At 43.5% G+C, this 25754-nt stretch overlaps 1 protein-coding gene across 1 annotated transcript in view; it reads left to right on the top strand.

Moving 5' to 3' along the window:
* The first annotated feature begins 422 nt into the window (after window positions 1-422).
* Window positions 423-25754, top strand: part of CCNY (cyclin Y) — a 187417-nt gene continuing 162085 nt past the window's right edge. Inside the window, exon 1 of the mRNA XM_019741707.2 lies at window positions 423-1084. Coding sequence (XP_019597266.1) covers window positions 931-1084 — 154 coding nt within the window. The 5' untranslated portion in view covers window positions 423-930. The remainder of the gene's footprint in view (window positions 1085-25754) is intronic.

Raw genomic sequence — 25754 nt, 5'->3', positions numbered from 1 at the left:
ACTATTATCAAGTCCTCCGCAAAGCTCAAAATAGAAGAACTCCCAAATAAAGGTCCAGCTTCCTTTTAAAAGCTTAAAAAGAAAGAAAAGAAAAAAGGCCCCCCATTCCTGTCGCCCAAGAGTGGCCAGCACAGCCTCGGGGACTCCCAGGCCGCACCCCACCCTCCCCGGCCTCGCGGCCCTGGGGACCCGGCCGCCACCCACCACTCGTCCCAGCGCCAGGCCCGGGGAGGGACGGCCGGAGGCCGGAGAGGAAGGGCATCGGGACGCGGAGCGCCCACGGCTTGGTCGCGGCTCCAGAGCCCGCACGAGGCGCGCCCGCGGCACCGACCCCACACACGCGCGCGGCGCGGGCCCACACCTCCCTCCCGGCCGCGATCTGCTTCCAGGGCAGCGGGAAGGGGCGGCAACGGGGCGGCGACAGGGCGGGGCGGGCGCCGAGCAACCTCCGGGCCGCACCGCGCCTCCCCGCGCCGGGCCGAGGGCCGCGCCCGCCCACGCCCGCCGCCCGTAGCCCACGATCGCTAACGCGGACACGCGTCTCAGCTGCTTGAACCGGAACCTCTTGCCGAGGCCGTCGCCGCCGCCGGGACCCGGGCTCCGATCGGGAAGCGCGGGGAGGCGGCCTGCGCGGCGCCCGCCATGGCCGCGGCGGGGTGAGGTCGGCGCGGCGGCTGCAGTCGCGCGGACCGGGCGCTCCTCCGCCGCGGACAAGCCCGCCGGGACAGGGCGGCGCGGAGGCCGAGGGATCCGCCCGCCGCCCGCTTGTCGCCGCCCCGCCTGCAGCCCATGGCGAGGCCCCGCCGCCGCCGCCGCTGCTGACCGGGCGGGCCACGCTTCCGTCTGTCCCCGGCGGCGGGCGGGCCTCCGCTCCACGCCGCGCCGGGCCCCGGGAGCCAGGCGAGCGCCGCTGGAGTCGGGCCGCCGAAGATGGGGAACACTACCTCGTGCTGCGTGTCGTCCAGCCCCAAGCTCCGGAGGAATGCCCACTCCCGGCTGGAGTCCTACCGGCCTGACACGGACCTGAGCCGCGAGGATACGGGCTGCAACCTGCAGCACATCAGCGACCGGGAGAACATAGACGGTGAGCGGCGGGCCTGGGGGGACCCGCACCCCGCCCGCGGGGCCCGGACTGCACACCCGCGTCTGCCAGGCTGACTGCTTGGTTCTCCGATCCCGGCTCTGGGACCCGGGACCCGGGAGCTCGGGGCCTCCTGGCCTGTCCCACGAGGGAGCCGGGGGGGACTCTGCCGGCCGGGGCTCGGGTACCGCAGGCGAAGAGGTGCAGGTGGCCAGGTGACAGGAGCTGGCCCTTGTCAGCCCTTGTCACCAGACGTGAAGGGGCAGCGCTGGGCGGGGGCGGCCAAGAGCCCGGGGTTCCAGGCACTGTCTGGTCCCAACCAACTTATGCGCAACAAGGGTGAGCTCGTTCGTCCTTTAAAAGGCGAAGGGAAAGAAAGAATGGACGATCTTTGGCATAAGTGGAGTGCATTCCCGTTTTGGAGTCACTGTTTCTGCCTAGAGTTGGAGATCAGGGTTGGCCGCTGTCAGCTCCTCGGAAACTTACACATTTACCCCATTTGGCTGTCCTACAGCAGCATTTCCTTTTAAACTAAAACCAAAACCAAAACAAAAAGGATTTTGGGGTGGATGGGGTGATTGAGGGATTGGAATCAAATAGGTTCACCTGAATGCTTACAAAAATTTCTTCAGAGTATCATTAGAATGGTTTGGAAACTGCTTTGGGTTAAGTTGCCCCGTTTTTGCCTGGGGCTGAATTACACTCCTGTGAATTTCTGATTGATCTTAGTGACTTTCTCTTTGGACTAGTGTTAAGACTGATCACTACACCTAGTAATGTTTATTTTATTGATATCTTTATTGGTACTGTGTTATCGATAAACTACGTGGCTTAATATCTACAGATGGGTAGCTTATGCATCAGGCTTAATACAGTTTCTGTAATTTTCAACTAAGAAATTTGAAATACATTTTTATGACACCTTGATTTTTCTTTTTTAACCTAGACATCTTCTCACAGTTGATACGATTGAACTAATGTGAAAAAATTTCTTGTATGAATGAATTGACAACTATGTCATAATTTATTCTTGTCAACTTTAGGATGGAGCATTCCCTCTAGTGTGGAAAGCCAAATTTACACTCTACTGAAGGAAAGGGTTTTCTCAATTGTTGGCAACCTTTAATTTCCCTTTAGTAGTAATGTCATCTCTTTAGGACAGCAACTTTATTAAATGAGTATCACATATAAATAGACTAATACATCTGGTTTATAGTAGGTGCTTAGTAAGTTAGGGTTCCACGTGACATTTCTAGTGTTGTTATTTTAAACTTCCTTTATATTAATCCACTCGTTAGATGTCTTTGAACTACAGCCATACTTTATTTTTAAATTTAATTTAAAGGCATCTAGAAGGATATTAAGACCAGGTATGTCTTGATCACTACTACGGTCCCAAAGACGTATCTGAAAGAAGTGACTAGAATATAATAAAGACTTAACAAGTATTGTATTTTAAAGGAATGAATGAGTGAATGAGTTTATTACAGAAAGCCATTACTCAGTCCTGTACAATTTTGATAGGCAAAAACACTTGACAATAATTTCTCCTTTATGTTGTGCAGTAATAATGGATAGAGGCTCTATGTTTTAAATAATGGATTAAAAAATACAAACAGAAGGGAGGTTCACATTTCTTAGAGCCAGGCTGCATACTGTTACTGACCATAGTAGGGAAAAAACAAAGTAATTGTAATCAGCTATTTGTCAGTAAAGCTTAGGAGGATTTTGCCAGAGAAAAATAGAATAGTATTGTGTGTTCTTTCATTTGATAAAATCTAAATTTGGTCGTCATTCACTTTTGAGAAAACATTTGGAAGACCACCAACTCTTGTGTTGGAGGTTCAGGACAGTGTAAGAGACTAGGTCAGGTTAAGGGGATTTCTAATCTAGGCTGTAGTGTCCTCTCATCTCAGAGCCCCGTTCGGATGATGATGCTACTTTAAACTCAGAAGTATTTAAACAATGTTCTTTCTGTTTCCCACGTTGAATAAATAACACTTCTAGGATTTACCTATCCAGCAGTTCTCAACACTGGTTTCAATTAGCCCAGAAATCTAGGACTGGGCCTTGGCATTAGTATGTTTCAAGCTCTCCAGATAGTTCTAGGATGCAACCAGAGTTGAGAATTGCTGCTCTTGTTTAGGGGCTTTTTTCCGTAGAAATTCATTCAGTGTCAGAGGCTGGAGAAGAGAACAGGTAAGTTAAATAGGATGTAGATATATATCTATATCTTAACTTTGGAGTTGTATTATTGTTAGATGATTAGTAAACATTGTAAAACTACATCTCAGTTCTTGATTCTAGTGTGGTATATGACAAAAGCTGAAGTGCGAAGTACCAACTTTCTGAAAGACATTCCAGACAACTAAGAATGGAAAGGTTCAGAAAAGTTTGTGGGCTTCTGTGCTAGGTTATTTTCTTTAAACCACAGAGAATGCGGTATGTACCCAAGTTTTTCCTGGCCAGACACACAATGGGTAATATTTGTCCCCAATTTCACTGACTGAGAGGGCAGTTAGGCTTCCATGAGACCTACCCGCAACTTGCCCTGTCTTTGTACTCAGTGTCCCTTAGTGTTAGGTTATTCATGTTTTTGGAATTTATAGTAGACTCATCAGCTCCCCAGCTATTATTTCTCATAAAATTATTCTGAGATTGTGAAATAACAAAAACACCTAACAACAATAATACTAATAATTGCAACCCTTATATATTGCATACTCTGTGTCAGATGCTGCTCTAAGTGCTTGACATCCATTCATTTAGGACTTACAAGAACCCTGTGGGTAATATTCTTACTTTAAGACAAAGAAATGAGATAGAGAGAGGAGAAATGATGTGTTCAAAGTCATACAGCGAGCAAATGACCAATGGAAGTTTCCCATTGTTGCTTGACTAGCCATTAAGCATTAACTAGTCTCGGGTTGCCTTCTGGGGTAGGCTGTCTCTCACTGCAATCGTGTCCATATGGCCATAGTTTCTCTGAGAAGGCACTTCATCTCTCTGCAATAGACTGGACTTCCCTGAATTGATTATTTCTGAGGGAGGAGAAGAAGGGGGATGGACTAAAGAGAATTTAAAATTTGATGAGACCAAATAAATCAGGATAATTGTAATATCTTGTACCCTAGTGTCAGTTGGGGAGTTAGGTCTCAGAATGATTGATAGCAACTTTATCCTTTGTAGATTAGCTGTCATCCTTGACAATCCAGTATTTCCCTCATCCCATGTCCAACCTACTAGGAAAGCATGCCTCTGTCTTCAGAATATATCCAGAATCTGACCACTTCTTAAAACTTTTCCTGCTGCTCTTCTGACTTAAGCAGCTATCATCATGGCCCACCTAACTGGTCTCCCTGCTTCCACTCTTGCCCACTCATTCTGTTCTCAGTACAGCGGCTATAATGAGATCCTTTGTAAAACTTAACACGTTACTCCTCTTCTCAAAAACTTCAGTGACTCCTTATTTCACACGGGGTAAAAGTCTTACAGTGGACACCAACGCCCTTTGTGATCTGTCTGCCTCACTCACTCACTCACTCACTCACTCACTCACTCACTCACTCGCTGGCTCTTTCCAACCACACTGGCCTCCTTTAGGGACCTTCCTTGAACATACCAGACATACTCCTGCCCCAGGGCCTTTCCTCTGTCTCTGCCTGGAATGCTCTACTCTGTGTATTCTCTTGGCTAAGACCCTCATTGTCTGCAGTCTTGGTTCATGTCTCCCCTTCTCAGCGAGGCCTTCCTGATCACCCCATTTAACGTCACTCCTGCTCCCCATCAGCAATCCTGATAGACATTCTCTACACTACTGTTTTTTTATTGCACATCACCTGTAACACACAGTATAAGTATGTACATATATAATAATAACTATCGCTACTTACCAGCGTGGAATTTCCAATAGAACGTTGTTTTGTTCATTGATGTAACCATGTGCCTAGAATTGTGTCTGATAGCTTGAAGACACTCTATAAATATTTGTTGGATGAATGAGTGAAACCAGCCACTTAAGATCAGAGTCAGAGCATCAGCATGTGTATTTATTGTGTGAGAGGAAGCAGGTGGAAGTAGAGAATGAACAAGACTTGTAATCATGAAAGTAGGGTGGATGTGAAACTTTTTGGTTTTGTTTGCATTTTACCCTGAGAGGTAGCAGATAGGATGAAGTCCTGAAAATGAAATGGAAGAAAGATTCTAAAGCATGATACAAGAAAAAAATAATAAATACCGAAACTGAATGGAAACTGTGGCTAATGGAAATCTGTTTAACAATGTGCTATGTTTAGCCTTTTTTCCTTGTCTCTTCAGATGAATGGCTTTAGCTGTGGCCTTATATATCCTTAAGGATCAAAATGCAGCTAAAATGCTTGGCAAACCAAGAAGTACTAGATGAACATATGCAAGTATGAACATAACCACTCATGTTGATGTTTTTGTATTAAACACGAACTGTGTTTATATAGTAAATGGTGTTTGAACTTCTCAGATCCAGAGAAGCTAGGAGCCTGTGGGGCTCATCCTGGGTATGGGAAGCAGTACCAGAAAAACAGTGTGACCACAGTGGCGACACAAAGGAGCAATTTAAAATCGAACTACCTGTTGTAGTATTAACTTGAATTGCTGTTCTTGGTTTCTTAGGGTATCTGCAACCTATAATATTTAACCTCATCTCTTAGGCATTCTTTTTCTTGAGTGTCAGTCCCACTTTGATATTTCCAGTCTGATGGGCAAAACCACACGTGTGGACTTTTCATTCCAGACTAAAGCTTTATTAGCTACGCTGCCTGCAAGATGTGTGAAGACACCGACCTAGCATGGACCGGCGGCGTTTTGGCAGTGTAGAGAGGGTTTGCGGAGAGAGCCATTCTTCAAAGCATGATGGTGACTGCATGACCTCCACTCCACTTCCTTACCTTGTTTTCCTCTCATTTACAGTCAGGGAGCCATTCGTTCCATACCCTCATTTTACAGATAAGGAAATGGAATCCTGAAGAGGTGCAGTCTCTCGCCCAGGTCATGCAGATCCTGGACAAGGGCACGTAGTAGAATTTTCTGCATGTTAACTTTGGGCTGAGGACTCTGTTAATTATTGACCTATATTATCTTTTTTAATGTTCACATTGTTCTCCCCATTTTACAGGAGAGGAAAATTGAGCCTTAATGGTTAAGAAATTTGCCCAAGTTTCCATAGCCAGTTAGTGGCAGAGTTGGGGTTCAGTCTATCATCACTTGCTAGAGGTCCACACCTCAGTTGCCCTGCTAATTAGATCTGTGTCTAGAATCCAACCCATGCCTGCTTTGTTTTAAGATATCCAGTCATTGCCTATATGCATTTGGTTAGCAATTCTTTGTGGTTAGGATTTTTACTTTTCTGCCTGCTTCTTGAGAGGAGTGAAGATTAAATAATTTTGTGGAATGGTAGATTTTCTCACCCTTTTCTACAAAGCTGATTGTCTCTATCATCTTATGGAGATGAATTGCTTTCACATTTCTGGCTAGATGAAACTAACACAAAGATCAAATCCATTCCTACACAGGAAAGGGCAGAACCAAAAGGAAAAAAATAACAAGAGGCAAGATATGTTAGTAGTTTTAAAAATCTGTTTTAATCACACAGGGTCAGAGATTTAGCTCCGTGAGTGTCATGCTGGGCTTGCTTTAAGGAAGTAATGTTTGGTATTTTTTACAAGAGAGCTGTTGACAGTATCATACTTGTCATATTTCAAAGTGCAAATCCTTTCATGATTGAACATTTAGGCAACCAGGGTAGTAGGTTCATGTCACTAACATTGGGTGTCAGCCCCTCCCACACTTTTTTAAAAAAATTTATTGGGGTGACAGTTGTTAGTAAAATTACAGTTTTCAGGTGTACAATTCTGTATTACATCGTCTATAAATCCCATTGTGTGTTCACCACCCAGAGTCAGTTCTCCTTCCATCACCATGTATTTGATCCCCCTTACCCTCATCTCCCACCCCCCACCCCCCTTACCCTCTGGTAACCACTAAACTAGTGTCTGTGTCTATGAGTTTTGTTCCTTCATTTGTTTGTCTTGTTCTTTTGTTGTTTTTGGTTAATATACCACATATCAGTGCCCTCCCACACTTTCAATAAGTATCCTTTTCTGCTTGTTGCTGAAAGGAAGGAGAAAGTTCACTTTCCGCTCAGCATTTGCATCATCTTGAAATGTTAAGTAGTTTGTTGCTGTGAGTCTTGTTCTGGTGACCATTTCCTCTCTGTGCTCTATCCTACCTTTCCTGAAAATGAGGGAGGAGGAGCTCAAGGGAGATACATTCAGGGAGGGCTTTTCCCCCGGGGGCTTACAAAATGTGCCGCCAGCTCTGTGAAGTTGGTGGAAGGCAGCGTGCGGGAGCCCTGTAATCAGGAGATCTGCATTCCACACGTGACTCCACCTTTCCTGTGGGGACTCCCTCCTTAGCCTCACTTTCCTCTCTGCTAAAAAAATGCTTAAAAAATACTGCTTTGCCTTGTGTCCCGAGGTACCTAAACTGAGGATCACAATGAGACTAAAACGCTTAATAAACCAAAAACTACCAGATGAACGTATGTCGATATGAACATAGCATTCATGTTGATTTTCACGTATTAAATATGAAGTGTGTTCCACGATCTACAACAAACTGAACTGTCCATAGCAGCCAGCAAGCAGCCTGAGTGAGGGGTTCATCCTGACAGAGACATCAGTATTCAAGGTAGTGCCAGGTGGTGGGAGGTTCTACAGAGCTTTCTGGCCTTCGAATGGAAAGCTTGCTGGCAGTAGAATTTGGAATAGAAGTACTTGTCCTCTTTCTAGCATTTGTTGCTTTTCTGGGTTGCATCTTTCCAAAGTCACACTGTGGTATCAGGCACTGAGTTTTGGGATAAGTATTTGCAAAAGCTTCCCCCGCCCCCTGAGGATAACAGCCTACCCAGTCAGTCTGCCGGCCCTATCAAGGGAGCCGTGTTCCTAAGAATGTCACATGTACCCTTAGGTGGAGGCTGAGGCCAGGGTTTAAAAAAAAAAAAATTTCTTCAAAGAATAAGGTTTTGAGGCACGAATTAATGTGCTTTATTATATTAAAATACTGCTTTAAATAAAGGGAAATGATGGCTTGAAAAATGAACTCAGGCAGCCCTAAGCAAGTTACTGGGGCCTGTTTGAGCCCATTTTTTTCAAGAAAGAATCTGACTAGATCCACAGTTGCAGAGAGCTCATAAGTGTCCAATGAAAAACAATATCAACTAGGTGTTTCCCTACCGAAAAGGATAGAGTGCGAGAACTCATCCCGTAAGCCCTAGCTCCTCCCATTGACCCTACCGACTGATTATGTTTATTTAAAGTCCCAGTTAATCTTTATCAGAAGGTAACACACTTTCCCTTTCTCAGCTGCTTGTAGCTATTTCCTATGGCTCTCTTCCTTTACTGTTCTTTGAGGCTTCTTTTGCTATCTGTTAGCTGGGAGAAAAGAGGTGTGCTAAAGCTGAAATTGAGTATTATAAATCTGACAACACACATATTGGCAGATTCCTCGGATCAGAAAGATTTTGCCCAGAAAGTGTCTTGGTGACTCAGAACAGAGATACCTCTGGTGGGTCAGCTCCCTTCTGCTTCACTCTGGGCACCTCTTGCTTTGCCAGGAAGGTTGCTTTTAATCACGCGAGTGGAAAACCTTGAAATCTTTTTTTCTTCATCTTTGTCAGAATATTGATGTTCTATACATTAGTTTTGATTTTGTAAAGAAACTTTAGTTTTATTTATTTTTTTCATACGGCTCAAAAGTTGGGCTTGACAGGCTATACTATTATAAGAAGGGAGTTCTAAAATGTTTGGGCAGTGGTAATGTCAGGGAGGAAAAATTACACTCTACTCTTCGAACTTCTTCTGGCTGGACTAATAATTAAATTAACAATGAGACAGATTAGCAAGAGAAAAATAAAAATTAGGGTGTAATAACATGTATACTTCTGTATATATGGGATAGACTCAGGAACTCTAAGTAACATACCAAATGTTAATGTAAGCCCTCACCTTAAATACCACCTTCAGCCAAAGACAAAAGATGATATATTAGGGATGCAGAGTCAGTTTTGGGAAGTTAGCAGGAAAAGCACAGAAAACAAGTGTAAAAGTGTTAAACAGATTTAAGCCTGGGCTCCTCTATTGAAATTAAAGACAGGCCTGGTAAAGGGAGGGAAACACCGTACAGATGATTTCCCTTACAAATGTAAATGTCCTTTTTTTTTAAAAGATTTTTTTATTGGGGAACAGTGTGTACTTTCAGGACTTTTTTCCAAGTCAAGCTGTTGTCCTTTCAATCTTAGTTGTGGAGGGTACCGTTCAGCTTCAAGTTGTTCTTTCAGTCTTAGTTGCAGGGGGCGCAGCCCAGCATCCCTTGCAGGAATCGAACCGGCAACCTTGTGGTTGAGAGGACGCGCTCCAACCAACTGAGCCATCTGGGAGTTCAGCGGCAGCTCAGCTCAAGGTGCCGTGTTCAATCTTAGTTGCACAGGGTGCTGCCCACCATCCCTTGCAGGACTCGAGGAATTGAGGAATTGAACTGGCAACCTTGTGGTTGAAAGCCCACTGGCCCATGTGGGAATCGAACCGGCAGCCTTCGGAGTTAGGAGCTCTAACCGCCTGAGTCACTGGGCAGGCCCTGTAAATGTCCTTTACCAAGGCTAACCTCTATTTGGTTTTCGAAGTTTCTCTCAGATCTGCTATTTCATAAAATTAACAAGCCTACAATAATCAATATCCCAGAAGCATAGTTTGGGGTGGTAAGCTTTGCTCCCCTTTAGTAACATCTCTGGGTTAAGTGTCTAGTCTCCCCTGGTTATACTATGATAAAAAATTATTCAACCTGGTTTCATTACTCTGTAGATGCATTACTTAGGATACGTACTTAAGGTCATTATTTTGTGATGTTTACCCCCTATTCGGGATGTGCAGTGAGGCTACACTGGTAACATAGATGTGAGTGCCATGCTCAGTGGAGATGTACCAGCATCTGTAGGCTCCTAGTACTGCGAGAAATACAGCTGGAGTACACTAAAGATAATTGTTAGCAACTGCAATTACATCCTTGCCAGTTTGCTCTGGGAGCCTTTGCAGAAATCTTAGTTGGATGGTTAAATGCAAGTCACTTCTATTTTGGACATCTCTGATTATAGACCTTTTGACTCTGAGGAAAAATAGGAAATACTCTGCATTGGGAGTTCATATGTGTAAGCCCAAATTCATTTTAGACTTTAATAAAGAATAATAAGCATTTATTTGAGCAAAAGGAGCTGTATCCCGGGAGACAGATTCTGGCAGCGACTTAAACTGTGTTCCACCCCGAGAAAGGAGAGGCTGCCTTTTATAGAGAAAGTTCCCACCCAGGTTCTCAGTTAAGTCCGTTTTATGTAAACAAGGGCTCTAAATTGTGCAGTTCTTATTGGGCAGAGCAGGTTTCAGTCCATTGGTAGAAAGAACCAGGGTTTCCCTGCAGTGGTTGACTCAGGTGGCGCAAGTAAGCGGGGTACAGAACGGACAGCTGATAGCTCAGTCTGAGATTCTTTGTCCATATAGAGTATGTGTGGAACCCTTGTCAGCAGATGGGTGCTAGGCTCTTATAAAATTTGGGCCCTCGATTGACTGGGGGAGTCCATCTCGGCGTATAAATTCCTTCTTGGGGTTCACATCAAATAAGCCTTTCTTTTCTTGGGGTCCACATATGTAATATAGACATATGTTGCAAAACTGAATGTTGGGTTAAAGACATTTTGTAAGTATGTCCTTTTTTGTGGTTGGATGCTTCTGTTTTGGGCAAAAAGGGAAAAGAAGTAATTAAAGATATTTTGATTTTATTTCGTAAGCCCCTTGTCTCACTATGCACTTGGAGCATTAATCAGAGGGATAAGGTCTGGTGGGTAGGTGAAGAGGTCTGTCCTCCCCATTGATAGTGGAGGCAGACCTGGTGCCGTGAGGGAAACACCCTGACAGACGGAGATGTCCCTTCCCATGTAAATGTCCTTTTCTACTTGGTTTTCAAGAAAAGATTTCACTCCAAATTTAGGATTCCGTCCATTAATGAACCTGTCTCTGTTATTACAGCTATTCCATTAAGTGTAATCATAATCTATCCTTTATACTATCTCTGGTTTTTCGATGTAGATCTAGATTTTGTATGGTCGCTTACAAGTCCAGCTTTTAGGGCTCCCTTTGTACCCTGCCAAGGTCTAATATGAGAAACAAAATCATGATGCTGTGTTTATCCAGTTTCAAAAATTTCAAACTCACAAATTCATCAAGGATTATGTTCATTTAGTGTATTTTGTCAGTTTATATGGATAACCTTATTTTTCCACAACCTGGTTTTCCTCAAGCTGTGTGTGATGGGCTGTTACTTTAATGTGTAATTCTTATTACTCTTTTGCATACAAAGCATTGTTGAATACGGTTTATGTAGCATTAGAGATTGCCTTTGTCTTCTGAAGCTAAAGTTGATGTTATTGGAGAGATATAAGTTGTTTATTCATTTTAATTTTAGCATATATGTGATGCTAATGTTTGATTTTCCATTTCTTATATTTTATCGGAAGTCTGGAGGGAGCTTAGCAAAGCCGGTATTCACACAGGGATAAATTTAAGGGGGAGGGAACACGGTCTTACTTGGCAAACCAGGTGCTTCTGTGGAAGCACACTTGGCTGTGTGCAGAGTTCCCTTCTGCAGCAGAAGGAATACTGCATGGCAGCGCGTGGTAGGGAGCTATTGGCAGCCTCTGGGTGTTGGAAGGGGAGGATGTGAACATTGGGGGTGAGAAGAGCTGTGGCGGCGTGGCTGGCGTGGGATGAGTCGGGGGCCCACGTGCAGGACAGCACACACTGTGAAAGCTCGTCGAGGCCCCAGACGGTGAAAAAATAGGCATTCGGAAGTGGATTGGCTTCTGTTATCCTTGGTGATGTTTGGGCACCTCTGCCTCATGGTTTGTGCTGTACAGTAAGTACGGCGATGGTTTTCCGAGTTGATGGGGGATGGTCTGCTGGGAGCGGCTCCGTGGATTTCTGACGTGAAATCAGGAGACTGGATAGCTGGACAAACTTTTCTCCTCTCATTTAACTAATAGTATTCAGAGAGGAACATTTGTTGCAGCCGAATTTGGGATTTTTGAAAATGAAATTTATTCTGTGTCTGGGGTATTTATAAGATGGCATTGTGACAGGAATAGAACGAAAGAATGAAGGGGGTTGTGGGAAGGAGTGTTTGGCCAAAGTGAAAATCAGAGACGAGATTGTGTAGATGGATGAGCTTGGCTGACCATCCTCAGCGTGTTGCATCTGGGTTGCATTGTTACAGTCTAAGAAAAAAAAATTAGGGATGGATCCGTTTAAATGATTTGATTTCAAGAGTCAGTTTCTTTACCTGAGCACACTGCTGCTAGAATAAGGAACTGGCAGTGTGGGTTTCTGGAAATAGAGGTTTAGAAATTCATGTCTTGATTTGTAGCTTGCCTAGGTGACAAAAGCTCCAAAAAAATGTATTGTTGTGTTCCTGACAATTACACATTGCCTCTAAGATTATTTGAACCAAACATGTCAGTATCTTGGATGTAAAAGTAAAAGTATTTATAAAGATACAAATGAAAGTGATTCTTGAAGTTGAAGGTGTTTTCCAAAAGCCCGAGTTTGAAAGTGTGTCGTCAACGCCTGCTATGCCCATGGAGAAATACTTGTTAGGAAACGTTACCATTAGAAAAGTCACAGCTACTCATGTATTAGAGATGTGGTTTTCAACACCCTAGTTACAGAGCACAGGGAAACTGGGCTGCCTGGGCCATTGCTACAGGATCAGATAAGCCCCTGGTAGAAAGATGGGCAGACCAAGCGGTAGGTGCTAGGACTATTTCTGGGGCTGTCTGCATATGCAGAACCATTTAGTAACATTATTTGGAGTAGAGAACGAGCCTCTCCTTGTTCATAGGGCACATCTGGAGGTGACATGGAAGATGAACTCTTCAGATCAAGGCAGACCATGCAGAAGCAGCCAGACCTTGGCTATTTTCACTTTTTTTTTTTTTTTTTTTTTTTTTGTATTCTGAGGTCCTCCAAAGTGATCTTAAGTACTGTTTTTAGAGTGAATCTGAAGTTTAACCAAGCTTACTATATGCCTGTTTCCATGAAGTAAGAGGCCACCCAAGGGAAATGTATTCTTTGGTTCTTTCAGATGCTTTTGAAATGCAAACAATGTAGAAAGTCTGTTTCCATAAAATGAAAATATGGCAAAATACAGTTTTTACTACTTACATAGGGGGTGTTTAGCAGTTTGTAGGGATCAGGAATATAATTCTGAAACAGAAAATTATGATTATAAAATATCTTAAGTATTTTCAGTTTAAGCATATAAAACCTTTGGAACAAGATGAACAAAAGTGCTTCTTACTAGGTGCCCTTATAGAATCTTTTTTAGTAAATAAGTAACCAGCTAGTTATTAGGGTATTATTTATAAAGGGATATTTTATAATGAACTTGAAATCATATTCTCTTGGTAAAGACCAGTGCTTCTTTTGAATGTTTTTAGCCTAACAAACAAGTCGTGTCTCATTATACAGTTTGGTGGTTCAATTTAGCCAACTCGTGGTGGGAGCAGGCCCTGAAATCTAAGTTAGCCAGGGTGTTTTGTTTGCTTCTGAATGTGTAACTAATTTATCTAATTTTGAAGTATTATTATAAGATGTTTGACCCATGATATTTTGACCTTCATTTCACTTGTTTTATTCCTTCGAAGTCTATCTAGAATATACGTTTCTCATTACCACTTTGATTTGAAAAGGACTGTTAATGCTGATGGTGGGCTCAGTGTGTGGGGTGGCTGTGGCTGAGAAACTGATCTCAAAGCTTATTATTTTTTTTGCGTGGTGACAGTTCTTTAGTTTGGAATTCTCCCTGTAGATAAAGAGGCCATATAAGCAGAATGCTAATACTGTAAGGAACTAGACAAGCTGAGAAGTTCCTTTCCTTTTAAACTAACATTTCTAGCAAGTGGCATATTCCTTATGTGGAAGTGTTTCTAGAAGGTGTCTCTTCAACCACAGGGAAGAAGTTGGAGAGAAAATGGGATTCAGTAGGCAAGTGTTGACTGACAGATGTCTGTTCTCCATACTTAAGGGGGAAATTAGCAGTGCCTGTGACTTAGAGCCATGGCTCAGGGGAGAGGGGGTGTTTCCTACAAGTGTGGGAGCTTTGATGCCCATTAGGAGTTTAGGTTCAGTCCTTCAGTAGGTCAGCAATCATTGGTCAGCCCAGGTGCCAAGTTCCAGGCTCCCCGCTGGGTGCTGGGAATGCAAAGATCAATATATCTTGGACCTTGCCCTTGTGGACCTAATGATCTAGTAAGGAAGACAGACACACAAAGAGATGATTATAGCACCACATACAGTACACTGAGGTGAGAGGGAGGCCAGAATTATCGCCTCTGCCCTGGGTGGTAAGGGGATGTGTCAAGGAAGGTCTGCCAAGACAGTCTGACAGCGAGGGCAAGAAGAGGGGGAGTGGGGAGCGCGCTGCAGAGGGTGCTGCCTGCAGAGGGAGACTCTGCTTCTGACCTGTCCTGGGTGGGTGGGGACATGGGTTCATTTTGAAGTCAGTAGATAATGTTGAACTTGTTGGTGGCTTAATCCCCAAACACCTTATTTAATGAATTATGCTCATTAGGAGGACATTTGTTCTAAAAGATTTCCTAATGGATGGATGTGCATTGGAGAGCAGTTTCTTATGTATTTTTGCAAGTACTCTGGATTCTGGAGAGTGATTATTCAAAGTTGTACCGTGGAAGACAGAATAGATGTCTTCAGAATTGTAAAAACAGTATGCTCTTTTTGTTGAGAGTGACAAAAGAGCCTTCACAGAATCCCAGAATATTCTCACTTTACAGATAAACAACTGAGCTTCTGTGAGGGGTGATTCCTTAGCGTCACAGTTAGTTCATGGCGGCTAGTGGTCTGAGAGCAAGTCTTCTGCTGTGAGAGGCAGAGCCTTTTCACTGCTGCACACCAGTCCTCATAATAAGATTAAATATTCCCAAGAAGAAATTAACCTTGACCCACCTTAATGTTATTTTTTAATATGATGTTAATCAGTGTGAGAATTATGCCTTGAGAATTGTATCAGTTATTCAAGCTGTGTAACAAACTACCCCCACATTTAGTAACTTAGGACAATGCTATTTACAATCTTTCAGTTACTGTGGGAAAGGACTCTCGGCTCAGCTTAGCTGGGAGCCTCTGGTTGCGGGTCTGTCAGGAGATTGCATTGGAGCTGTCAGCTGGGGCTGTGGTCCTCTCAGGGCGCAACAAGGAGTGACTCTCTTCCAGACGCACTCACACGGCTGGCCCCGGCCTCAGGTGCTTGCTGGTCGTTGGCCGTAGATGTCAGTTCCTTGCCATGTCAGCCTTTACATGGGGCAGCTCACAACATGCAGCTCTGAGAGACCCCCAGCCTTTTTATAACCCAAGTTTAGAAGTGACCTTCTGTCACTGCTGTTTGTTAAATTCAAGTGACTAAAATTCAACCCACACTGAATGGGGGTCTCACACAAGAGTGTGAATACCTGGAGATATTTTGGGGCTCTCTCGGTGGCTATCTACCACGAGCAATACCTAAGATTCTTTTGCTTGTATGTAACAGAAGGCCACTAAAACTGCCCAGAGCAACATGGGTGGGGAGTGGGGGAGGGAAGAATTGTTGGAAGTAAAGGAGGATATTTAATGGAAAGCAGGGCGAGGAGCATAGCTGAGTCCCACAGGAATGGGAGTTGAAAGTTGGGCAGCCTGTAGGAATGAGGCAGTGCTCTCCTTCAGTGTTTTACTTTTAAACTCTCTTGTCTGTCTTTGTTTCATCCTTCTGTGTCACAAATTTATTTTTCTGTGAATCTTTATTCTCTTTATAAAATAGGTAGCTTCCTTCCTCCCTCCCTTTCTCTTCCCTCCCTCCCTCCCTCCTTGCCTCCCTCTCTTCTTCGTTCCCTTCCTCCATCCCTTTCTTCCTTCCTTCCCTCATGGTGGCAAATGGACACCCCAGTGTCCTCAAGTCTAGGACCACAGAAGACTGATTAGAATCTTGGTGTTCCCAGGAGAAAGGATTGCGTTCACTTACCCTGATTGCTGGAATGGCTCCCCTGTGAAAGGTGTCCAGTCGCTGCGGCAGCGTGAGGATCGTGCTTAGGAGTTTGGACATGACTGTAGAACCCTTAGCGCTGCTGTGGGGATCCTGACAGGGATGAGGACGGGCCAGGCTGGTGAATGGCGGGAGGAAGCAAATTTCAGAGAAGGGCACTTGGAAATAGTTTTCTCACATATGTATTTTTCCAAGCCATATTTCAGTTTTCCTAAGGAATTCCCAAGTGTAGTAGACCTAAAATGAATTAAGTTGGGTAAAACTTAAGTTGGGGGTAAGTTTGCAAACTTTTAAAAAGAGGAACCTTAGTGGAAAAGCATGGTTGTCTAGATTAAGAAATTTTTGAAAGTGAGAGTTTTGTTAACTTGAAAGCTGGGAAACATTATTTAGTAAAACTACAATTTCTCTTTCTCTCTCTTTCTGGACTTGACCCCTCATAAGTTGCAGTTTTATCGATTTTTTAAAAAAAGGTTCTTATGCTGTGAACATCTGTCAGCTTTCCTGTCTTAGATTATTTTTTTAGCAACCTATGTAATTTGAAATGAAATTAGCATTTTCGTTCTGTTGTAAAATTACCCATTTAATGTCTTCATAGACACTATGCTTTTGGCTTTAATTGATTTCAGTAAATTATAAAGATGCAAAGAAGGTTTTTATTGGCATTTTCACATGCTTGTTTACTTCCATTGCATTTTTAAATGACTCACACTTTAACTTAGCTGTAAGAAATTTTGTGTTGTAAAGATAGAAACTGAAAGCGTTTCCTTGAGATATTTTTCTTTTTGTTCTGTAGATGTTAATTGGTTAGTTTCGAGCTTTGTGCTTGGAGTTTACTTTGAGCAGTCCAATAGTGGCAGCAGTTAAACCAGATTAATATGTGGTAAATATTTAGGCTTATACATCTTAAGGTACTGCTTTATTGGTTAAACATTGGTCTCTGGGAGTTGCCTTGTGGTAGCTAGCTCTGTCCCAGCCCCCATGGGTCCCTGAGTGGGGGACGCTGGTGCTGTCAGTGGGTGGGGAAGCCAGGCCAGTGATGGAGGCAGGATGGATGTGGAGACCAGAGGAGGACTGGTGACCATGGCGGGCCCTCGGACATCAGCAAGGGTCCCTGGGGTAGTGCTTTGGAAAAATCTCCTGCTGTTTACCCTAGTGTATTACTCACACTGTACGTACTCCATTATTGTAGGTTTGGGTTTGGTAATGCTGCTATTTCCTGTTAGAATCTGGTAGGGGGGAAAGACTATTGCAGTGGCAGAGATCTTTGGGAAGATGCAGTGAGCTTCTGTAGCTTCTTATTATTAGTTGCTTTATGATCCATTCTCTTCACTCTGTTCTTTCTTAGAATCCTCTTTCCCCTTAATCAGTATGGAGTTGATCATGTCACTGCCCTGCTTCTGACCCCTGCGTGCTTCCTGCTGTGCTTAGAGTGCGACTAGACTCCCCATCCCCATGTTCACAGCCAGGGCTTGTCCCCAGCCTGTCCCCATGTTCACAGCCAGGGCTTGTCCCCAGCCTGTCCCCATGTTCACAGCCAGGGCCTGTCCCCAGCCTGCCACCTTTCTCCCAGTGACTGAGCCACAAGGGCCTCAAACTGCCAAGCCTGTCCCTCTCTCAGCGTCGCCTTATTCCTTCTACTTGCCCTCTTCCCAAGATGATTCCCTGCTGCCTCCTGGCAGCATGTCACCTCCTCAGGGCATCTTTTCCTAGGAATACAGTCCAGAGAGGGGCACCCTTTCACCACCCCAGCACCATCCTCTTATCATTTACTTCGTTTGCCTGTTTGTTGTGTGTCCCTCCCCACCCCACACCAGAATGTCCCCTCCACGAGCACAGGGACCACGTCTGCCCTGCCCGTCACCGTCTCCCCATTACCTAGGACAGCGCTTGGCACTAGTCGGTGCTCAGTAAATATTTCAACGAATAGAGATACTGCATTCATTTCACTCTAATAAACAGTTCTTTGTGTTTCTTGATCTTTGCATTTTTAAAGAGCACAGGCCAGTTATTTTGTAAAATATCCCTCAGTTGGGTTTGTCTAATATTTCTCTGGAGTAGGTTCGGATTATGCATTTTTGGCAGGGATGCTGCAGAAGTGAGGCATCCCATCAGGAGGCCGTGTTTTCTGCTTATCCCAACGTCGGTGACGTTGACTTAGCACTTGTTTAATGGGGGGAGGCCATCATCCAGGTTTCTTCAGTGTAATGAGCTTTAGTTAAAAATAATAAGTAATTTATGGGGAGATTGAGACTATTAAATATCCCTTTTCTTATCAATTTTTCACTTATTAGTTGTATTCATTCATGATTTGTTTTTAGCTGCTTCTGTATTTTTTGGTGGGCATTTCATTGAAAGAAGAGCTCTTCTTTCTACTCATCTATAGATTTATCAGTGTGGAGTCACGGATTCATATTTTATTCAATGAGTTGCAGTATGTGCTTTTTTGTTGCTGCTCAAATTGTCACAGATTTGGTTGGTGGGAGACTTTTCAAATTGCAAACTGTTTCCTTTTCAAGCTGTATTCTTTTGATATGTCCTCATCCTCTTTGAGTATTTCTTAATTTCTGGCAGGATATTTGCCTTTTAGAAATAATTTTTCTCTTGGTTTGGAAAAAGTGCTTTCTTCCCCCTTAAGAAATATAAACGTAATATTTTCCTTTATAGAACTTCACAGTAGCCTATCATGCTGCCTGAAAATGTGACCTTAAGCAAGTCTCTCTGTCTCATTTTAAAAATGATTTTGCTTGCTGTTTCTGTGAAATCAAAGAGCAGCAGCCTATCTGCTTGTGGCTCAGGGACAAAATACGTTGTGTGATATGGTCGACAGTATTTATTGAGTACTGCCTGTGCATGCAGCATTTTACCTGGAGCTGGAAAAATTCTACAGGAAAGTAGAAGCACGCACAGCTCATCTGTGTTCTCTAGGATGGTAGGTTTAGTGGAGGAAGACACGACTGTATTGCACATAAGAACAAGTGAATTTGAAAAGGTGAATTTTGGTAATGAACAGTCTTCTTTATCCTGCTCACATCTAAAGATTATCATTTGGTTTGTAGCAGCCGGCGGTCTCCTGGCACCACTTACAACTACTTCTTGTCACGCTCACGCACATAAGACAAGGCAAGGCCGAGGCCTGACTGATTTGACCTGTAAAGATAAAACAAACCACTTTTAGATTCAGATGGTTGGTGGATTACCCGTACAGACAGAGAAAAGAAGAATAAGCCAAAGGCGCCAGCTTCCCATAATTCTTGTCCAACACACCAAAAAGGGTGACACTGAAATAAAAGGGGCCAGTGACGGTGTGAATCATGGGATACCCTGCTGCTGGGAAGCCAGATGTTGATGGCAGCTAAGTAGGTTTATAGTCTCGAACTTTGTTTGGGGTAGGGTGCAGGAGAGTGCAGGAAGCCCCACACTTCACCATAACCCAGGAGGCAGTGAGAATCTGTCTCAGGATGGCTGCCAGAGAGGTAGGGAGGAGACGGGGAGATGGCCTCTGCTATGGTCTTAATGTTTGTGCCCCCCGTGCCCCAGTTCCCATGTGGAAAGCCTAGTGCCCAATGTGATGGGATTAGGTAGGGCCTTTGGGAGGTTCTTCAGTCACGAGCGTGGAGACCTCACAGAGGCGCTTAGTACCTTATAAAGACTCCACAGAGATCCCCAGTGCCTTCCACCGCGTGAGGACATGAGAAGTATGCAGCCCAGAGCAGGGCCCTCACCTACCATGTCTGCACCCTGCTCTCGGCCTTCCAGACTCCAGAACTGGGAGAAATGAATTTCTGTCATCGCTAAGCTCCCCAGCCTGTGGAGTTTGGTTACAACAGCCCGAACCGACTCAGACAGCCTCTTGACAGCTCGCTGGCCGCTTTGTCTCGTGTTCCATGGGGATCCTCAGATTTGCCTCCAGGCCCGTCGGCTGCAGGTTAGGCTTTGCCTCCGCAGCTCATTTGGATAAATGCGGTCGGGGCAGACCGTTCCCTGCACTGCGCCTCTGTCCCCTGTCGTCTGATTGGCGCCTCCGCACACAGATGGTCACAGCACCTTTGGCGCTTCCCCAGCTGTTCTCCTTCCCGTTGTCCTGACCCACCTGTCTGTACATCTGTTGTATTAGCTGTTGTGTGAATCAGTTGGGCTCTTTTTCCTGCCTACCCTGCTCTTTCTATCTAACCTCAACTTGTAGTGGCACTTGTTTGAGAACCCTAGGTCAGGCTGTCCTCAATGTCTGCAGAGCACCGGCCTTCTGCAAACGTTGTGTTATTGTAGACGTGCGTGCGTGCGTGCGTGTGTGTGTGTGTGTGTGTGTGTGTGTTGTGGTAAATATACATAATACAAAATTGACCATTTTAAGTGTATAGTTCAGAGCCATTAGGCATATTCACTGTGCTGTGCAGCCATCACCACCAGCCATTTCCAGAACTTCTTCCTCTTCCCAAACTGAAATTCTGTACTTATTAATTAATAACTTCCCATTCCCCCCTCCCCCAGCCTGTGGCAGCATCTTTCTGCTTTTTGTCTCCGTGGATTTGACTACTCTAGGTACTTCCCAGTAAGTGGAATCATACAATATTTCTTTTGTGAATGGCGCATGTCACTTAGCACAACGTCTTCAGAGCCAGTCCATGTTATAACAGCTCTCAGAATTTCATCCCATATTTAAGGCTGAATAACTCCATTGTATGAATAGATCACATTTTGCTTATCCATCCATCCATCCATTGGTGCACAGTTGGGTTGCTTCTACCTTTTTGCCATTGTGAATAATACTGCTATGAACATGGGTGTATAAACATCTGTTTGAGACCTTGCTTTCTTTCAATTCTTTTGGGTATATGTCCAGAAATGGGATTACTGGAAGGATAGCTGGTTTGAAACTTAAATTTTGGTGAATCTGTGTTGTCACATAGTCTTAAATGTGATATGAATAAAACTAATCAAGATGCTGGATTGCCATATATATTTACCTTTATGAGGCCAAAATGTAAGATTTTGTTTGTTTGTTTGTTTGTTTGTTTATTTAGGGTCACATACAGAAAGACAAAATTTATTTTATTCAAGCTTTCCTATAAGAAGTTAAAATGATCACTAGTTGAAGGAATTACCATAAATGTTCTTAACATTGTTTCACATATCCCTTTAGGGCTCAGGTGAAGAAAACACATAATGAATGGAAGAATAAGAATGAACATTCTTACAGTAGGTTTACTTAGGTATGTGGAGAAAAAAAATATCCGTATAGATTAGACATAACATTGTAAATGAACCTATTAGTCTCCTACAAGTGATGAGAATCCCACTGATGTATTAAACTTCCAAAGAGCTCCAAGACCTGTGGATCATTTTCCAGCAATTATGAAACAGCCATAGTTACTCCCATAACTCACTGCCCACGTTTCCCTTAACTATTTACTGCTAAAAGAGGAGGATGGAAACAAAATACAATTTCCCCAGCCCCAGGCTGCACAACTGTCAGCATTAGTAGTTCATGGGTAACCAGAATATCAAAGCCCCCCCCCACGCCCCCCCATTGCCATCGAAATAGGGTAACAGGAAAAATGGCCTTGGGGAGACATTTAGGTGTTTTGCTTCCCAGAATTATAAAACACCTGGCTAGGAAGTAATCTCATTGCTGCAAATGAAAATCAAATAGAGTCTTTAGAGAGCAGTGGAACAAAGTGGAACATCCACTATGCCTGCCTCCCAGCCTCAGTCTGACCTCAAAAATAAAAGCACAGGGAGGCAACACCTTGACATTTTGCTCCGAACCCCAATTTCCTCAGAAAAGCTAGGGCACAGTGCTCCTCCTCTGCAGTGCCAGCAGGTTGCCACTTTTTCCCAAACCTGTGAAGAGCAGGGATCTCTGATCTCCCTTCCCCTATGAGCAGGAATTGCAAGTAGCACCGTCTTGTTAATCCAAATGGGTGAATGTTTGGAGAACTGGTGATACACATTTCTCAAGTTCCTACCAGTAATCAGAATCTCTGCGTGTAAGGAGAGAAACACTGGGGAGAGGGGGCCATCTCATCTCCATACTGCTTTACATTTGGAGGAAGTAGGAGTAGAGGGAATGTATGAGGTGTGATCCAAATATACGGTGAGTACTACGAGTGCCATCCAACAGAAAGGCAGGGATCTACAATACGGGAAGCAGCACATAGAACCTTAATAGTGTGTGACAATTTTCAGCTTGTTTGACACTGTCAGTCGGGTGTGAGCTACGGTTGAGAGAAGGTGTGTTTTAAAGTGCTGTAAATCATGGATCATGAACAATGCGTTAACATGAAATGGGCAGACGGTTTCATCCTCCATCATGACAACACTCTGTGTCACACATCGCTTCTGGTACGGTAGTTTCTGTCAAATAAAAACATTACGGTGTGTCCTCATCCATCTTATTCATTGGATCTGGCGCTGTGCGACTTCTGGCTCTTCCCCAAAGTTAAAATGACCGTGAAAGGTAAATGTTTTGAATCAATTCAGGACACCAAGGCAGCCACAGTGGTGCAACTAAAGACAGTCACGAAGGAGGACTTCCAGAGCTGCTTCAGGAAGTGGCAAGAAGATGGGATAAGTGTGTTCGAAGTGAGGGGGAGTATTTTGAGGGAGATTAATGGCAATGTATTTTTTACTGTAATGCATTTCTTTTTAAATTTAAACGTTCACCGTATTTTTTAATCATTCCTTTCATATGTAGTTGGGCTGGGTGAGAATAGTACCCTAACATGCAAAAAAAATGTGTATGAATGTTGGAACTTTGGATGTCGCAAACCCTACAAGTAGCTGTTTGTGGCAGGAAAGGAAAGAGGAAAAGATACAACTATTATTTTTATCAAGCAAATAGCAAAGTTCTAAGTGAAGATAATACCTCCTTTCTGTTTAGAAAATATGTAGAGAAATAGTAAACAGCTGGAAATCTTCAAATAAATGCATGCTCACATAGAAGTTACAAAATATGCAAGAATTCGTCATTGTTTCTCAGTCTACTCATATTTTACTTGAGGTGCAAATCACTCGCTGCTTTTCTAGGTGTTCTGAGCAGATTTATATTCTAATATCTAACAAAAGGTGTAAGACTGCAATTACAGAGAGTGCAAAATGGGTGTGGGAACCCATGGGTGTGGGAACTGGGGAGGTGAAAAGTCTGAAAAATGACTGGTGGAGAAAAAGTGTTGGGAACTGAGGAGTCACCATGAGATTGTTGATTCTTTGAGGGAGTCAGTGCCTCAAACCTGGGGGGCGAGCACAGTGTGGACACAGTCAATACTTGATCTAAGTAGCAGAGGTGAAGAAAAAGCAGTGTGTCATTAGAGACTGTGGGGATTCAAACTCTAATACCCAATAAATCATTCTGTCTCTGCTGCCTGCAATGGTTTTAAAGGTCTTGGTAAAAGAAGGTGCCTCTCTGCTTTTAGATTTTTCTCATTTAGGTTTTTCCTTTTTTTTAAAAACTCATGTAAATAATAACAATATTTTGTTTGGGTGTCTTTGGGGGCATTTCCTTAGGATAGAGTTCTAAAAGTCAATTTTTTGAGACAAAGGAATGAAACTTTTGATGCATGTTAAGTAGGCAGGAATAAAAAAAATACTGGATGTCATATTTCAGGTATATGTGAGTAACTTGTAATATAGGTTTGGGAATTATGCTGCTCACTGAAATCTTCATTAATTCACTAAAAAATATTGAGCGTCTACTGAGGACCATATTATATTAAGTACTACATAGGTATTACACAGGTATATGAGACATGGCCTCCGACTTCTAGGGCACTAAATTCTAATTGTGAAGATGAGAAGTATACACATTATCGTTTAAGGCAATGTGTGTTAAGTATTATGTTGGTTGGTACAAAAGTAGGTGCTAATATCAAAGCAAAAGAGCTTCTGCTGTCAGATGTCCTCAATGGAAGAGAGTGATCTGGAATAGCCTCCTGGATGAGATGGGTGGGTGGTTCTTGTGAATAGAAGAACACGGAGAACGTTTCGGGAAGAGGGGGGATGACAGTAGGAAAGGCCTCGATGTGGGAAAGTACAGGATTTATTCAGGTCATGGTGAATGGCATCAGTTTATTCAGAGAAGAGGGCTAGAGGAGTCTGGACACGTCTTGGCCTATTGAAGCTGAATGAGGTTATGGGGTGTAGGGCCCCGCATGAGAAGTCAGGTTGGGGGTAGTAGGATTGCCTGATCAAATTGTCCCCAGGAAGATGAGTATGTTGGAGAGGTGGGAACTAGATGGGAATAGAGCACGGCTGGAGCCAGTGAGATCAGTTGCTTTGGTTCAGTTGGGAAGTCTGAGTGGGGCAAGTTGGACTGGAGAGCCGGTTGTAGACGGCTGCCCCTACACTCGTCTCCCAACTCAGACTTTGTGAATATGCTGAGACTGTCAGCCAGAGCAAAGGCTTGAAAGGGCTCTGTGTTGCCCGCCCACCTGAAACGGAGTAGGTGTGCGATCACTGTTGAAAGAATGAGTGAAACAGCAACTTAATTTTGTGCCTGAAGGTGTAGGAGAGAGGGAAGACTCCTAGGTGACCCCTAGTGTTCGGAGCCTGGGTGGATGCAATGTTAGAGAATGGACATTGGAGAAAGGAGGAGGAGAGAATAAAATTTTGGGATATAGACAGGTTTTATACAGTCTTTCTCAATGTTAAGTGATAATTAAATTTTCCAAAATTCGTTTTAATATATACCTGTTAAGAATGAAAATTTCTGATTCTAGTAATGTGAAATGATCTGAATATTCTCATCCCCAGATTGGTGTCAAAGAGATGATGGAAGAATGCCGATTTATAGTCAGTTTCCTTGGTGAGAATGTGTGTTGACGGCAACTCTTGGTGATTTGGATTTTTTGCTATCTTTCCTCTTGTGACTTCTGGTCTTTTAGCCTTTTCACCCGTAATTCACCATCCATGTGAACAAATGAAGGCCTGCAGAGGTGAAATTCAATTATTCAGACTTAAGGAGAGTTTCTTTTTGATTATTCTTTCACGTTACTCAAGCTAGCATTCTACATCAAAACCAAGGACAGAAAGTTGACTGAATTTTACTTTCTATTTGTCCCACATGTAATTAGATATATTAAAAGCTTGCATTACGACCACCAGATGTATGTTTTTAAATTGGTTCAAAATCATGTTATGCATTTAACTAATTTAAACGTATGTTGTGGTGGCGAGTCAGACACAGCATTAGGATGGTCTTTGAGTCTGTGTACATAGTAGTGTCAAATATTAAGAGATGACATATTTCTAAATAATTTTGAATTCTGATGTGGAAGTCCGCATTAATAGGAACATTACCTACGTTAGTGCTTGTTAGGCATTTCACTTCTGTGAATTATGTTTTTATACTTCATTCTTTCCAGCTACTGTTTTAGTGTTTTTTCCCCCCCAAATTTGGGTTCTTTATAGATTAGACTGTTAACTCTTTCTTATAATTATTGCACACTTTAAAATCATGTTTTACAAATTGAAGTCTTTACCAAAGCAAAGGCTGTATAAATCTGATTTGAGG

Source organism: Rhinolophus sinicus, linkage group LG02 (genome assembly GCF_036562045.2).
Source record: "Rhinolophus sinicus isolate RSC01 linkage group LG02, ASM3656204v1, whole genome shotgun sequence".
Classification (NCBI taxonomy): domain Eukaryota; kingdom Metazoa; phylum Chordata; class Mammalia; order Chiroptera; family Rhinolophidae; genus Rhinolophus; species Rhinolophus sinicus.
The sequence above is the reverse complement of the archived record's forward strand: the minus strand, read 5'-3'. Positions and strand labels throughout refer to the sequence as shown.